The following is a 17,576-nucleotide window of genomic DNA, read 5'->3' as shown; positions in this document are numbered from 1 at the left end:
CAGTTAGGGGCCATAAGATCGAATTACTTTAAAAAGTAGATTAAATTACTAAATGAAGCTAGATATAATATCATTTAATGAATAGGGAAAATATAGACAATTAAAATATAATTTAATAAATATTATCACATAGAAGGAATGTTGAATTCTTATTTTCAGGTACCAGAGATTTAAAATAATTTTAAGAGTCTAATTTTTCACTTTATATGTGTTCACAGAACTACATGTTCTTAGAGTAGCATTTCAAAGTCTGCCTTGCACAATTGTAGTTCTTTTTTTTAATGAATGCTTGTTCTCAGAGGTTTCCTCCCTTTTCAGACAGTAAAGCACGATGCTGCTGCGGCGGAGCGTTCCCTTGAGAGCATGTTCTCGGCGCGGGGCGACCTTGATTTTGCTGAGCAGCTGTGGTGCAAAATGAGCAGTAGTACGTGTTGGCTCTGATTGCCAAGTAAAAAACTTTCCTAGTCTTTCTTAGGTTTATTTGTTAAGTCATTTAATTATGACCTTGGTGGAAATACGATCCTTAGTGTTTCAAATTTACCTGTACATTGGCACATTGTACTTGAGAAGTGTGCTGTGACACAGCAATTTATAGAAGCTATTTTCCCTCCTGTCTTTTTTTAGTGTAAGAGTTATGTGATTATTATTCTATCTTACATGAACTAAAACTGTATCTTAGTGAAATACTAATTGGTAAAGAAAAATAAAACATGGAGAAAGGATGAAAGTTATACAGGTGTCCAGGTCTTTCATTCATAGGGTTGCTATGAGTCACCTACGACTCGATGGCACTTCACAACAACAACAACAACATATTTTACTAATTGCAAAAAAATAAAATTTACTAATTACATCCTCTTGTGAAAATCTTAGTGTGATTTCTTTAAATATATATTATCTTGTGCTCACTTCAGCAGCACAGATACCAGAATTGGAACAATACAGAGATGTGCAAATTTGTGAAACATTCCATATTTTGTTGTTATATGTATTTCAGAAGAATAGGAATAAATTTTATAAAAAAATATCTATTTACTATAAGCTTCCTTTCTCCTCTTCACTCATAAGATACAAATACAACTTCATTTGTGTATCTTTCCTATTAATGACCTATTTGACTGCAGAAATATTGTGAGGATAATGCTCCACTGACTTGTTTCCCAGGTGTCATTTCCTATCAGGACCTGGTGAAATGTTTCACATTGATCATCCAGAGTCTGCAGCGTGGTAACATCCAGCCATGGGTAAGTGTCAGGGTGCGTGGAGGAGGCTTTCTTGGCAGCATAGTGCAATAGTGAAGGACAGACCCTGGGGAGGACTGGCTGAGTTCAAATCCAGCTGTGTGAACTTTGTTAGATTCTGTTTATCTTTCTGTGTCCAGTTTCCTTATCTGAAAAGTAGGGGTAATAATAGATACTTCATAGGGCTGTTTGAAGTATTAGCAATTTAGTCATATAAAGTGCCTACTGTTTAACTTATAGTAAGTGCTCAATCTATATAAACTAATAATGTCATAGTTACTGGGAATGATTGCCCTTGGAAACAGCTGGTAAAAGTACAAATTGACATACATACCTTTTCGAAAAAGCTATTTTGATAGTGTATTTTTGTTGTTGTATACCAACAAGTCAATTCCAACCCCTAGCTGACCCCCCTGTGAGTTTTTAGAGGCACTAAACCAGTTGCTCAGGAAGAGATTGATCATCTCTTTTCTGCGGAGCATCTAGTGGATTTGAACTGTGTGCCTTTGAGAGTGCAGCTTCTTACCACATGGCTACAAGAGCTCCCTGATAGTGTATAAAGATCCTTAACACTTTGCCTCACACTTTTAAAATTGAGGACCATGCTTAAAAACACATTTGCCGTCATTTGCGGCAACATGTTAAAATGCATCTTGCCCTTTTTATCAAGTCCATCCTAAGCAGATAAACACAAATACAGTAAAACCTGCAAAAGCCAGAACCTGTTTAAGGAGGAAACGTGTCAGAATTTAAACGCCAATATTTTCCACTAATAGAGAGCGATTGAAAAGCAGTAAAACACTCCCCTGCCAAAGGCACGCACTTGTAGGACCCATGATGGTGTGGCATTCCTGTGGGTTCTGGGTTTCACAGTACGGAGGCATCAGGTATTCATGTCTGAGGAAAACCATCAAAGTCTCACTCATGGTAGCTAATCTTATAAATGATCTGCATGTCCACTGTTAATGGAATGACTAAGAGCAAAATGTTGCAGCTCTTGGAGAGAGACATGATGCTCGAAAAGATGGAAGGTCAGAGAAGAAGAGGAAGACCCTCAACCAGGTGTGCTCTACTGTATCAGGAAGTGTGGAGATGGCAGAGCATAGGGCATTTTCAGATCAGTTGTTCATAGGGGCACTATACTCAAGAGCAGAGGCCTGGTAACCTAATTGGCCATTGAATTTTTCTTTAGAATTTTCTGTGTTTGTGAGATGTTTACAGGTAAAACCCTTCTGTATACAGTGAGTGCAAAAGAAGGGAACACAATTTTTTTTAAAGTGAAAGAAAAAAATACAAAGAAGTTTTGATGAAAATTGGCTCTATTCTGATCGATGTGAGAAAATGACAAATATGCAACATTAAATCAATAATATTGGGAATGTTAGATGTATGAGCTCATGACTCTTAAATTTGCAAATTGTCAAGTAACCGTGTTGGATATTGTTGCCAAAAGAGTTCGTAAGGACCCATGCGTGGAGCCTTGAGGAAGACTTCCTCTGGCAGTAGATTTTTTTTTTTTTGGCAGTGGATTTTTAATGTGGATAAAAGTGTTTGTTTTTGGAAAAGATGCCCAATAACATTTAAATCAGCGAAGAATTAAAGAGAATTCCCAGTTGTCACATTTAAAGGACCAACTCTGATGTTTCTTTGGAGGAACTGCATCTTGTGAGAAGATCCCAGGTGGTATGCAAGTGGTTAAGTGCTTGGCTACAAACAGAAAGATTGCAGTTTGAATTCACTCAGTGGCTTTACAGGAGAAAGGCTTAGTGCTTGGTGATCTGCTCCTTTCACTATAGATTATAGCCAAAAAACTCTGTAGGCCAGTCTTAATCTGTTGCATGGTATTGCTGTGAGTCACCATTGACTCAGTGGCACTCACCAGTCATTTTGAACTCTAAGCAGTCTCGTGTGTACAGAGTAGAACCAGCCATAGGGGGTTGTGCAAGTAAATCACCAGGCTTGTCTCCTGCAGCTTGTCTCCTTGTCTTCATGCTCTCCTCTGGGTGGGCGTTAAGCACCAATATTTTGGCCAGCAGTCAAGTCCATAAATGTTTGCTCCACTCAGTCAGTTGGTGGTAGTGTTGTTATTGTCTAGTCACCTGTGACTCATAGCGACCCTGTGTACAACATCCCTAAACTATGCTCTATCCTGTGCCAATCTTAACTGTTTCTGACATACCTACCCTCATTACCCCACTCACTAAATCATCTTATTGAGGGTCTTCTTCTCTGGCGCTGTCCTTCCACCCTTCCAAGCGTAACATCCCTCTCCAAGGACTGGTCCCTCCTTGCAACATGTCCAAATTAAGTCAGACAAAGCTTCAGAATCCTTGCCTCCAAGGAGTAGCCTGGTGTCACCCTCTCTAGGACGAACCTGTTTTCCTAACCATCCATGGTATATTTAACACGTTGCCGCAAATGATGGCTATAACAAAAAATATGTGTTTCTAAGCACGGTCGTCAATTTAAAAGTGTGAGGCATCGTGTTAATACTCTCCTCCAGCATCACTGCTCAAAGGTATCAATTTTCCTTCTATCATCTCTAGTTATTGTCCAGCTCTCTGATGCTTAGCAAGTAATTGCAGAGTATGGCCTGTATCAGGCACACCTTAGTCTCCAAACTGACATTGTTGCTCTTCAGTACTTTAGAGAAGTTAAATTTAAACTTGATTTCTTTGGACTTCACAAGCAAATGAGGTTAGAAATGGCATTTCTGATATTAGGGGCTTTTAGTCAAATTGTTTCTAGTTCAGGGGGCTATAATTTAAGCTTATAATTTTTAACTTAGAACTAATTTCTTTTGCTTACTGAAATAGTTTGTATTGCTCACTTTAGTTTTAAAAAATTTTCTTGATTTCTAGCTCCATAGTGGAAGTCAGAGTTTGCTGAGTAAGCTAATTCACCAGTCATATCATGGAACCATGGACACAGTTTCTCTCAGTGGGACTACTCCAGTTCTGATGCTTTTGGAAATTGGTTTGGATAAATTAAAGAAAGACTACATCAGTTTTTTCATAGGTTAGTCACGGTTGTCAGCCATAAATAGTCTCAGAGTTTATCTTTCTGCTTTTCCCTTTTCATTGTTCTCCCATGTGCCAGTGGGAGTATTTGTGAGACAAATACTTCCGTCTGTGGCCTTGGTTTCCATTTCTCCTTGTAAAGATTTTGATAATAGGGGGAGGGTTGGGCAGGGAGAACAATGCAACAATGAATGAATGGAAATCCAAAGTGTCTGTAAATTTTCGTTGAGATTAATAATAGAAAAAATAAAAAAAGATTTTGAAGAAAAGTACAGTTGGGTTTTTGTTCACTTTTTTTTTCAGTTTTAAGTATTTTGAGATTCTTTGAGGTTAATGTTGTGTGCCTTTGAGTCAGAATCGACCCCTAGCAACCCTCAAGCAGGTCTTCAGAGACAGTAAATTGCATAGGAGGAGATTGCCCATCTTTCTTCCACAGAGCAGCTGGTGGATTTGAACCATGTATCTTTGGGTTGAAAGCACAGTTCCTTACCCCTAAGCCACTAGAACTGTTAATGCCATCGAGCTATTGAAACACTTGCAAAGCATAATGACCCTATGTACAACCGTCCTAAACCCGGCTCTGTCCTGTGCCAATTGCCCTCTCTGCTAATCTAAGTGTGTTCTCTTGTACATAGGGTTTTCGAAAGCCTGCTATATCGGAAGTGGATGGCCAGTCCTCCTTCTTAGTCTGTCTCAGTTTGGATGTTCAGATTTAAAACAATATCTGACAGACAAGCATTTTACGGAAAAGAGCAGATGAAAGATTTCCCTAATTTTGCCACTAGAACTAGTAGGTAAAAATCGTTTTATGAGATGATGATGTAATACTCAACACATGGTTGTTTAATTAGGCATCAGCTGTGATAATGTAGTGGGCAGGCTTCTCCCTTGAGATTTCCTGCCTCTGAAAATCCACAGGCGGGTCAGCAAGGGTATATTTTTATGTAACAGACAATAGTTAACATTTTATGTGTTTTGTTTTGTTTTTCTTTAATAGGCCAGGAGCTTGCATCTTTGAATCATTTGGTGAGTTTATTTTTTTGTTCTAACATTAATTTTCCTTTGTTCAGTCTTCTGCACAGGGTTATTAAGTGTCTGTGGTTTATTAGACTGTTCTCAAAGTCCTAGAAAACCGGTAAGACAGTCATATCCTTTATTAGTTGGAGGATAAAGATAAGATCTAAGTGGCTAGGAGTCTGAACTGACTGTGGCCCAAGCAATAAGAAATAGCTAACGACAATGACAGGGAGCTTTTCAAAGGGCTGCCCCAATTTACCAGTGTTAAGTGAGTGGAGACTTGTTTAATTTCTTAATACTTCAGGTTTACCATCCATTTCTAGAGACAGACATCTCCATCAACTAGACAAGAACTTTCTGGGGGGGCTGCCATTCATTCCTTCTGATGTTGATTGGGTTATGTAATTAACAGTGTTGGCCTCCTTACTGAAGCCATTTGCAACTTGTCTCTGTCAAAGAATGTGTAAGATGGTTTACTTTGAACATTTCACAATCAAGATTTTACTTACATGTTAGTTTGAGAAATAGTACCGAAAGGTGGTAAATCCTGCCTCACCCCAATTATTAGCATCCAAATTTCGGTTTAGCAGGTGTAGCTGTATCTTCCCGAAGTCCACTTGTCTTTTAACTCCTGATTTTGCTTGCACATTTCTCATGACAGGAATTCTTCATTTCTTCATCTGTAGAGATACAAGAACAGGTTTCTCGTGTTCAGAAACTCCACCATATTCTAGAAATATTAGTCAGTTGCTTGCTTTTCATTAAGCCTCAACACGAGCTACTCTTCTCTTTAACACAGTAAGTATTTTCCAGTTGTTTACTTACCTCGTGCTCTTGAGATTGTTTCAGCCAGAATGTGTACTCATTTGTTTTTTTGTTTGAAAACATAAGTATATTATCTTTATTTTTATTTTTATAAGTGATTTTTCCCTCCCAGCATCACTCTCCACATATATAAACTATCATCTGCATACCAGGAATGAAATAAAAACTCATCATCTGGCCCAAGATAATAAATCATTTGAATTTGGTCTAGCCATAGGTTAGTTTCATACTTTTGCTCTTGTAAAGTTCATTCTTCCAGGGACATTGCACCCTAGAGATCAGTATTCAGAATAAATGAAATTATTAGGGAAATATTTACCCTCTACAACTTTGCTTCTTTTCCCTTTTCTCCACCCAAACCAGTTTAAACAGCAAGCACTTAACAGCTGTGTTCCACACTTGACAAGCAGTCTGATGGTAGCATATATTTTGGCCATTAAAATACAAGCATTTAATCTCATGTAGCTCCAGCAAACATTACCTTTTTATTATTTAAAACAACAAACTATGGAATGTTCTATGTGACAAATTAAGGTTTTCTCCTTTTTTCAAGAAAGGATTATGCCTAGTTTTTTGGGAAAAGGTGGTAGAATCCAGCACCCAACTCTCATTTTCCATGTTGGAGAATGTAATGTGTCCAAACCAACATGCACTAAAGGAAGCATTAGTCACAATACTCTGAGGTCACTCAAAATCCCAATCTGGATCTACAACTCAGCACCATTTTCAGATTACCTTCTTTTAGTTTACATCAAAGGAGCCCTGGTGGCAGTGTCTGTAGGGAATTGCGGTCCTGATATACCATGGTTCAAGAGGACAATGAGCAATCTCCTGGGGAGGGGGTAATGTTGGGAGGGAAGATGCAATGAATCTATTTCCGTTCCAAAGAAGTTAAGTCTATTAAGATTTCCTGGTGAGTACTTCCTTACCTGATCCTTTAAGGTCTTCTGTCAAATTTCAGATACAGCCAGCTGGAAAATTAGAAGTGCAGTATCAATACATCTATTTCAGGTACACTGTACTTGCCAGGGGAAAATAAGCAACCAACTTAAGCCATAAATATCAATGCTGTCAGCATTTTTCAGTTTTATTATCTAGATAAAAACAAAGTACTGCAGCAGGTCTACTCAGCACTGCTTTGTTTTTATTTGTTTTTACTCATTGGAGTAGATTCTGCATGCTCTGTCTTCAAAATAACAGAATGATTTTAAGGTGGAGTCTTAGGGGAAAGGCTTCCAATTCAGGATTCAGATTTGACTCTGACTTTACAGCTTCCTTTAGCAAGTTTCCTTTTGCTGAATCTTGATTCTTCATCTATTAAAACAAGGATCTAATAAAGTCATGTATTTCTAGTGGGAATTAAGTGATGTAATATGTGTAAGCAAGCTCTGATGGCTTAGTAGTAAGGAATTGCACTGCCAACCCAAAGGCAAGCAGTTCAGATCCGCCAGCTGCTCAAGGGAGATGAGCAGCAGTCTTCTCCTTTGTGATTTACTGCATCTGAAAACCCTATGGAGGTGCACACCCATGTTTATTGCAGCTTTGTTCACAATAGCAAAGAGTTGGAAACAACCCAAGTGCCCATCAACAAATGAATGGATAGAGAAGCCCTGGACGATGTTGTGCTGAATGAAATATCTCAGTCACAAAAGGACAAATCTTGTGTAGTGCCACTGTTGTAAAACGAGATTGACATTGGGGCTGAGGGGGGACTGAGAGAGAAGGGATAAATTATGTATACTGCACTGAAACAGATGAGGGAGAGAACTGTTTAAAAGGGATATATGATTAGATATTGTTGCCATGACAGGAGTCCAGAACGAAAGCTGCAGAATGGAGTGGACTTTGGAGGAGGGATTGTAAAACAATGAAAGAATTTTTCTTTGAATTTTCAAAGAGAAGAGCGAATTGAGGGGGAGGGGTGGGCAGGGAGAAAAGTGCAACAATGAATGACGAGAAATAAAAAAGAAAAGAAAACCCTCTGGAGGGTCAGCCATGAGTCAGTTCCAATTCAGTGGTACAAAACAACAACAACAATTTGTATAAAGTAACACTGATGGTGGTGGTTTACATGTTGTGTTGCTAACTGGAAAATTAACACTATGAACCCACCAGTTTCTCTAAAGGAGATGAGTGGTTCTGCTCCTGTTAAAAATTTACAGCCTCGGCAAGCTCTGGTGGCCTACTGGCAAGAAGCTGCACTGCAATTCCAGAGATGTGAGGTTCGAATCCACCAGATGATCTGCTGAAGAAGGAGGAACAATCTCCTCCTGTATCAGTCAGATATGATTTGATGGTACACACATTAAAAAAAAAAAAAAGTAATAAAAAAAATTAAAAAAAAAATTACAGCCTCAGAAACCAAATGCAGGGTCACCATGATGAAGAATTAGCACAACAGCAATTGGGTTGGTTTTATGTTCAGAGGAGGAAGGGATTAGTAAATATTAGTTCTCCTTTCTAACTATCCCTATATATCTGTATCAGTCCAGCTGTCTGTGTGATAATGGAATGAGATGTTATTACCAGATCTCTGTCAACAGGACTGCTATAGTTCTAGAGATTTTTCCAATCCATTTGACTGGGGCTGTTGATGTCTTATGTGTGTTCAGAGGTTCAAATTAGAAGTCATTGAACCATCTAGTAGAAGGGCTAGGGAGCTCTACTGGCTAAGGAGTTTCACTGACGACGCAAAGTTGGCTCAAATCCCCCAGCTATGCCCCGCATGAGAAATATGGGCAGTCTCCTCCCAAGCGATTTACAGCCTCTGGAAATCTGCTAGGGGTCTGCTGTCACTCAATTCTGCCTTAATGGCGTGTAATAACAGTGGAAGGACTAGAGTTCTTTTTCCTTACCCCTCAAGTTAGAATCTACCTCAACTGTAAAGGAGATCTTTTAAAATGATTGTGGCTTATAGGCTCTAAAAGATGATCTTCTCATTAATTTAGTGAGTTACTCCCAAACTCTAAAAAACATGTGGAAGCTGTGTCTTTGATTCTTTTCTATTATTTTGTTTGTTTGTTTTTTCTTTTCTAATACTTCTATCTCCCCAGGAAGCCATTATTTGAAGTCATCTTAAATATAGTTTATATTTATGAGAATTATGCTTAGTGTTACTTAAAGTGAATGAGAAAACAAGAACACAACAAAACATAACCCAAGTTTTGTGGATTTTATTTGTTTAATATCTGTGATCCTGAACTAATGTTGATATTGAAATGTTTTATTTCCTAATGAATTTTAGACTACCAGAGCGCTTTTTTCTGTACATGGCACACTTTTCCAAAAGTGATTTTTCTTTACATCTTTTAGATCCTGTATAAAGTATTATAAACAAAATCCTCTTAATGAGCAACACATTTTCGAGCTGCCGGTCCGACCAATTGCTATGAAAAACTTATATCAAAGGTAAGCAGTTTAATGATTGAGTTACACCTGAGTCTGCCATGTTTGGGGCAGTCTTGGGATCCGTGTTTCATGGGGCTGCTTCCTCTTCTGAAACCCCCTGTCTTCTGTAACCAGCTCTCCAACCACAGTCATGGATAGTTCTCTCTCCCGGTTCCTCTGTCTCCCAGTCCTTTGTCTGCCTTCTTTTAGACGTTTGGGCCTTCTTGTTGGTGCTGCTGTAACCAACTCATAGTTGACCCTCCCACAGGTTTGTGTGTGTGTGTTTTAATGTCTTTTTTTTTTTAATTTTCTTTTTAAATTGTTATTAATTTTAATAAATATTTACAGAGGTTTTGAATTTCCATTCATTCATTGCCACACCTTTCTCCTTGCCCACCCCTCCCCAGGGAAGAGATTGCTCATCTTTCTCCTTTGGAGCTGCTGGTGGACTCAAACCTTGAACCTTTGGGTTCGCAGTGCAGTTCCTTAGGACTAGGCCACCAGGGCCTTTAGTCTTTCATTTTTCTCTTGTTATTCTTTCTAATTAAATAAGTAGCTAAAAGGGAAAGGATAGATAGAGGGTGTAGTGGGGTGGGGTAGGGTGAGGGAAATATCTGGGTAATGACTACAAGGTCAAGAGTGTGTGACCTTGAGGAGGAGTAAAAGGATGAGGGTTGGGGACATGTGTTGTCAGGATGAGATAACAGGTTGATCGTCCACACAGACACTGAAGGGGCCTCTCACTCTTCCTTCAGCATACCTGAAATTTCTTTCATATTTCCACCCTCCTTGTTTAGTTCCTCCTTAGCTAACCCCTGAAAGTGCTCTAGTAAAAGCATAAGTGATCAAATTGCCAAATCCATTGAATATTTTAGTCCTTCTCTTGCTTAATTTACAGCATTTAACTTTATTACCTTTTTAAAATTGTTTTTCTTCCTTGGATTCTGTGACGTAGACTTAATGTCTTAATTTTAATTCTACCTCTCTAACTTACCTCTACGAACAAGAATAGTTCTTCCTTGATGTGAGTTTTCACACTTTATGTGAATTCTGTCCTCTCCATTTTCTTTTCTTGTACTTTCTGTCCTTGCTGGGTGATGGAATTTAGACTCAAGACTTCATCTCCTCTGTCCTAATGATGACTTGGGGAGCTCTGGTGGCTTAGTGGTAAGGAGTTCTGTTGCCAACCCAAAGGAACATGTTTCACATCCACCAGCTGCTCCGATGGAGAAAGATGAGTAGTCTCTTCCCATGTAATTGACTCCCTCTGAAAACCTGGTGGAGGGGCAGCTTTGAATTGGTTCTGACTCCATGGTATCCAGCAACAACAACAATGGCTCTAAACCCATAATTCTAGCTTTTCCTGTCTTCTGAGTTTCAGACCAGTGTTTCTAAATATGAATCTCCAACATCAATGTCCTGTGTTGTTGTTGTTAGGTGCTATCAAGTCAAGTACAACTCATAGCAACCCTATAAGCAACAGACCTGAACCATGTCCTACCCTATGTCATCCTCATCATCTCTGATATACTTGAGCCAATTGCTGCAATCACTATGTCAGTCCATCTCGTGAGGGTCTTCCTCTCTTTCTCTGACCCTCCACCTTTCCAAGCATGATGTCCTTCTCCAAAGAATAACCTCTCCTAGCAATATGCTAGAGTTTGTGAAATGAAGTTTCTCCATTCTTGCCTCTAGGGAGCATTTAGACATATCTGTTCTTTTGACAGTCCATGGGATATTCAGTACTCTTCTCCATATTCATTATCCAGGTCTCCGATGTATACCAAGTGATGTATACCAATGTACACCATGGCCTGAATCAGGTACATGTTAGTCTTCAAACTGACACCATTGCCCTCAGTAATTTGGAGAGGTCCATGTCAGAGAGCTTGATCTCCTGACAGCTGGTACCAACGGTATTGATCATAGATCCAAGTAAAATGAAGTCATTAGCAATTTCAGTAGTTTCTCCATCTATCATGAGGTTGCTTATCAGTCCAGTGGTGAGTATTTTTGTCTTGATGTTGAGATGCAATCCATATTGAAGGCTTTGATCTTCTGCAGCAAGCATTTCAAGTCTTCCTCACTTTCAGGAAGCAAGGTTGTGCTGTCATGTGCATAACACAGGTTGTTGATGATTCCTTCTCTGATCCTGATGCCACATTCTTCTTCATAGAATCCAGCTGAAGAAAATTAAGTCACAAGAATCTTAAGTACGACCTTGAATCCATCCACCTGAATTTAAAAATCACCTCCAGAATAGGTTTGCAGCATTGAACACTGAGACAAGATGAGTTATGGAATGACATAAAAGATATCATCTATGAAGAGAGCAAAAGGTTGTTACAAGGACAGAGGAGGAAATAAAGACCAAAATGGATGTTAGAAGAGACTCTGAAAATTACACTAGAACATTAAGAAGCCAGAACAAGGGAGAAATTCCAAAGTAAAAGAAATGAACAGAAGATTGTCAAGGGCAGCTTGAGAAGACAAAGCAGTAGGCAATTCAAATTCTAAAATCAAATCCTCATCCATTTCCTAAAACTTTTTCTTCTCCCATATTTCTTTCTCAAATGACGATTATTTACTCTCCACTTAATACCCCAAGTGGAGAACTGAGACTAACCCCCTCTCTGTGGTCCTCAACTCCTTCCTTGAAATGGTTACCAACCTCTCTCCTTCCTATAGCCCTTGAATCTGTCTCCTTCTCTACATGTTCCCGTCATCAGTGCTTTACTGCATCCTTTAGTCCCTGGATTGTGGTCAAATCATTTTTCCTAACTGCTCTGTCCTTCAGTATCTTTCCTCTCTATGTCAGTGCCAGAGTGGTCTTCCTAGAATTCAAATCCCACCCTGACATCAATCTATTAAAGTCCTTCTGTGACTCCTGTTTCCTTTCTTTAGGACAGTGTTATGGTGCCTTAATATGGTCTATCACATGGGGCAATAATAGGAGTCAATCAGTATAGTTCATGATAGAAAATACAAGGAATATGAATCGTAGAATAAAACACAATATACATGAATGAAACACAGTGTATGAATGTTTGTATGCAAACCAATTAAAAATTGTTAAAATTTTAAAGAAGGGTCTGTCAGGCTGCCTTTCTGGGGCCACATCCTCCCGTGTCTCCCTTTCCCCTCTGTGTTTTTGGGCGCTGTGCTCTTTACCCTCAACACCTACACCACACCTTCATCCCAAGTGCCCTGTCCCCTCTTTATATAACTTACTTCTTGTCATTTCATCTCCAGTGCTGCAATCTCCGAGTTTTCTCTAACTCCAGATTCTCCAATCTGAGCTAGAAACCTTTCTTCTCTTGCCCCATAAAAAGCCCTGGCAGTCAGCTCTTGACTATTAAACCAGAAGGTCAGCTGTTTAAATCCACCCAATGGCCCTGGAAATCTGCTCCCATGAAGATTACAGCCTGGGAAGCCATAAGGTGAAGTCCTGCTCTGTCCTTTGGGATCAGAAATAACAGGATCGCATCCACCACCATTGCCCTGGAACACATCATATGCTGTATTTTTCGGTTGTGCCTTTTTATTTTCTACTGATGTCATTTGCATTCTTAGTCCTCTCCCTGTCTTGACTGTAATTCTTGAGTTTATCTCTTCTTCAGTTCTTATCACTAAGTGACTGTATAAGGAAGGAAGAAAATAACTCTCCCCCCCCCCCCCCCGCCCCTTTTATTTTATTTCATAGTGAGAAGCCACAGAAATGGAGAGTGGAAATAAGTAGTGGTCAAAAGAAGGTGAAGACAGTTTGGCAACTAAGCGATAACCCACCAGTAGACCATCTGGATTTTAGCAAACATGGTAATGGTGGTTTGTGATTGATTCCTTTAAATTATTCCAGTGGAAAATGCACAAAGGCGTACTGCTGGGGGTCATCATTATAAGTGCTATAAAGTTAAGATTTGTTACGATAGAAAAGCCTACAGGTTATACCTGTTTTTATTGGTTTTTCTAAACTCTAGGTGTAGAACATATTTATTCTATCAAGAGTTTTATACAAATTCAAGGCCTAGAAAAATTCAAAATGTAATAATCCTGAAGGTATTATATCTTAGGAAGAGGAACTTTTATTGAAGTAAGTAAAATGGTGGAGACACAGACATGAAAATAAATGATTAAATGCCTGTTCATACATTATACTTTTGTACAGTGTTTAAAACAGTAATGATAGTATTTATGCTCTAGTGTCTTTTCGGTGGCTGGACTAAGTATTGTGATTTCTAATAATAATATAATATTAAGTAGAAATTTATATATATTATAATATATAAAATATTAAGAGAAGGTAAATAAAAATATTTTAAAGGATAATTAGCTGGCTCACCAAGTCTTCCTCCTTCAGTTATTGTTGTTTGGAATACTGTCAAGTTGGAACCAACTCATAGCTGACCCTCCAGTGGGTTTCAGAGTCTGTAAATCGCATGGGAGAAGATTGCCTGTCCTCTGTCACGGAGCAGGTGGTGGGTATGAATCACATACCTTGGAAATGGGCAGTGCAGCTTTTTAACCACTCAGCCACTAAAACTGTTACCTGTATCCAGATGGACTGGATGGTGCTTTTGTCTTATTCAGGGTGTTCAGGTGGTTTAGTGCTAAGTAGTTGCTCTGCCAACCCAAAGGCATGAGGTTTGAGTCCATCAGCTGCTCCTTGGAAGAAAGATGAGCAATCTCCCATTCAGTTTATTATCTCTGAGAACCCGCTGCACTATCAACTATGAGTTGGTTCTGACTTGATAGCACATAAGAGATTGTCTTATTTATATAGGTCTTAAATGATTATTATAATAATATTGCTAAAAGAAATATTACTAAAAATAAATCTGATCTTTTTCAGACAGGGTCCAAGATTTCCACGGTCTGTAAACAACTGCTTGTTGTTGTTGTTGTTGTTGTTGTTGTTGTTTGCTCGAGTTGGCACTGACCCATAGCTGATCCTCCAGTGGGTTTTTCAGAGGTAATTTAAATGCACAGGAGGAGACTGCCCATACTTCTCCCGAGAAGCAGCAGGTGGATTTGAATCATGTGCCTTTGGGATTGTAACACAGCTTCTTACCACTAGGCCACATATAACATAGTTGTATACTTTACAAAATTTTTTCCAGAAAATGTTTATATTTTTATTTCTCCATTGTTGTTGTTGTTGTTGTTGGTGGTGGTGGTGGTGGTGGTGGTGGTAAGTGCTGTTGAGTTGCAGGTGACTCATAGTGACACTATGAAGGAGAGTCCTCAACGCTTGGGTGTCTCATCCTCTCTCTAGGTTCATAAGGTTTCCGGAGGCAAGCTATTACGGAAGTGGATGCCACTCCTCCTCCCAAGCTTATTTTAATCGGGGAACTCCACCCCACTCTGTCTGCATTGGGTAACCAGCCATTAACACATTTGACACATCAGTGTCACAGTGTTAGCAACCACAAGTTACTGCTGTATGGCAACTTGTACACCAGGGCTATACGACCTAGAGGAATGTCTGAACAAAAACAATGAAGGACAGGCCTGAGGGCCGCAGATTAAAAGTCACCCACCTTCGGCTTGGTAGCATTGCCTTCCTTTCTCCATTAGAGCGCTATTTATAATATAACTGCAGTAATCCTAAAGAATCTGAAGGGATTGTCCTGAGAGCTAGGCCTTTTCAAGGGAGCTCTGGTGACCTAGTGATAAGAAGCTGCACTACAATCCCAAGGGGAAGTGGTTCAAATCCACCAGCTGCTCTGTGGGAGAAGAATGGGCAGTCTTCTGTGCAAGGGTCAGCTATAGGCCAGCTCTGACTCGACAGCACACAACAACATCATGTCTTCTCAAGTGTGATTATAAAACCTGGAAGATACAAAATATTGAGAATTGACTTAACAAAAATAGAAGAAATTTTGCCTGACAAAAGATAACAGAAGCAAAACAACACACAAATAGTAAACTAAGTGTGCAGCTCATGTTCAGAAAAGGCTGTATTCTCTAGTATATGAAGAACTTTCAAATCAGTCATTAAAGATATTGATAACATGGTACATGAACCAGATAAAAAGGAAATTCATAGGGCATCTTAAAAATAAAAAATTCACAACTCCACCTGTGATAAGGTAAATGCATATTTAGAGTGTATTGTTGTTATGTATCTTTGAGTCACAGCTGACCTTCTGGTGGGTTTTCAAAGGCAATAGATCTCAGGAGATTGCCTGTATTTCTTCCTTGGAGCAGCTGGTAGATTTGAACCACATATGTTTGTATTGGCAGGGCAACTCTTTACCACTAAGCCACTGGAGCCCCCTTTATATTATATAGATCTGTCCTTCCCCTGTCCGATGAGTAGAAATGTAGACTTTAGGGCCACACAGGTGCAGAGACATGGGAACTAGCAGCCACCCCACTCTGCTGGTGGGAGTGTCAAGTGGTACAGAGTCTGTGGAGATCCATAGTCACAAGAATTTTAAAGGAACCTGTCCTCCGCCTAGCAGTTTCATCAGTAGTCAGACATGTACAGAATGACCCATGAAGAAGGTTATTGCACTCTTGTTTATCAAGCATTGAAAAACCAAACTTTGAAACTGGGACTAGAAGAAGTTCTGGAAAGCTATAACCAAACTTCACCCTGAGGATGGGACGGGGCAGGTAGTGCTGGATCCTCATGTTATTAAATGTTAGAATAAACTGGGAATCGTAATGCTCAGACTAAGTCCAATCTCTGAAGTTGTGGAACTTGGATATCAATAATTTTTAAAGTTCTTGGGCCAGTTTATTGTATAATTAAAGTTGAGAAGCAACCACTTAGACATTTTTATCCCTATCTGTTGTTCTTTTGCAAAAAAAATTACTTTTATTATTAAGAACAGAATTTTTAAGATGACAATATATGTCTTATGTTTCTGGAAAATGTCAGTTTTTAAAATTTTATTGTGTAAAAATGAGAAGTCTATTAAGGCAAAATTCATGCAAGATAAAACCCATTTCCTGGTGATGCTGAGTAAACAGTTACTCACTGAGCTCAGAGCTTGTAAAATCTTTTTGATACAGGCTGCAATAGAAAATTGGGAAAGTCACTTTGGATGTTAGAATATATACAGCATAAAAAATTTTCTAAAGTAGTAATCTAATCTTTTTATGAAAATAAGAGGTTTGAGTTTTTGTTTTTTTTTTTAAAAAAGCTTTTTTAATTGAAATTGCTTAGAAATATACCAAAACTCCCTTTTGGCTTGAACTTTATGACCTCTTTTAACCATTAAATAGTCTTGATGTGTTGTCTTGAAATTATTCAGTGACCTTTGGCCCAAAGCTAGATTCACTCACGAAGAAAGACCTCATTTGTATAAGTCGTGGCCTGTTCTTAGGGAGCTCCTGAGAATTGTATACATCTAAAGCCCAGTAATGATTTCTTTTCGCATTTAAGATCACATGCATTGAAGAAGGCAGACACTTTTTTATAGGATTTGAGCATGTGGGTCAAATAGTAACTTTTCAAGACATCTAAAAGTATGATGGTTTTTAATAAAACAGTTAACATCAAAAGCAGGAAGGCTGTAGAGAGGAAAGCGTGTTTTTGCTGCCATAGAAAGACAGACTGATGATTTGGAGTTAATGGGGGTGAAAAACAGTGTCCATTAGAGTGTGTTCCCCCAGCAGGCACTCAGGAAATGGTTGTCCACAATGATGGGAATATGGAAACAAGTGGACATAATCCCATCTAAATGTTAATTGACCATTTATTTTTGAAAGACAAAAGTCAGTCTTTAGGAGGCAAAAAAAGTGGGTATGTGTCTAGTTAAGGTTACAAATCCTAAGTAGAAATTCTTTTCTGAAACGTGGTGGTGGTGGTGGTGGTGATGGTGGTGGCTGTTGTTGTTGTTATGTGCTATTGAGTGGCTTGTGACTCATAGCGACCCTATGTACAACAACCCCAAAACTTGCTCTATCCTATGCCAATCGCACTGCCTCTGACAACACACCCATTGCGATTACCCAGTCATTGAATCAATCCACCTCATAAAGGGTCTTCCCCTCTTGCACTGTCCCTCCATCCTCCCAAGCATGATGTCCCTCTCCAAGGGCCGGTCCCTCCTTACAACATGTCCAAAGTATGTCA

At 39.1% G+C, this 17,576-nt stretch overlaps 1 protein-coding gene across 1 annotated transcript in view; it reads left to right on the top strand.

Annotated features, from left to right (window-relative positions):
* ZWILCH (zwilch kinetochore protein) overlaps positions 1 to 17,576 on the top strand; it is a 38,935-nt gene that overhangs the window by 17,010 nt on the left and 4,349 nt on the right. Inside the window, exons 10-16 of the mRNA XM_006886633.1 lie at positions 323 to 424; positions 1,165 to 1,244; positions 4,103 to 4,259; positions 5,259 to 5,287; positions 5,940 to 6,076; positions 9,416 to 9,511; positions 13,194 to 13,306. Coding sequence (XP_006886695.1) covers positions 323 to 424; positions 1,165 to 1,244; positions 4,103 to 4,259; positions 5,259 to 5,287; positions 5,940 to 6,076; positions 9,416 to 9,511; positions 13,194 to 13,306 — 714 coding nt within the window. The remainder of the gene's footprint in view (positions 1 to 322; positions 425 to 1,164; positions 1,245 to 4,102; positions 4,260 to 5,258; positions 5,288 to 5,939; positions 6,077 to 9,415; positions 9,512 to 13,193; positions 13,307 to 17,576) is intronic.

The sequence above is a fragment of the Elephantulus edwardii genome, unplaced genomic scaffold, assembly GCF_000299155.1.
Source record: "Elephantulus edwardii isolate Elephantulus edwardi_28Jun2011 unplaced genomic scaffold, EleEdw1.0 scaffold00050, whole genome shotgun sequence".
NCBI lineage: Eukaryota > Metazoa > Chordata > Mammalia > Macroscelidea > Macroscelididae > Elephantulus > Elephantulus edwardii.
The sequence above is the reverse complement of the archived record's forward strand: the minus strand, read 5'-3'. Positions and strand labels throughout refer to the sequence as shown.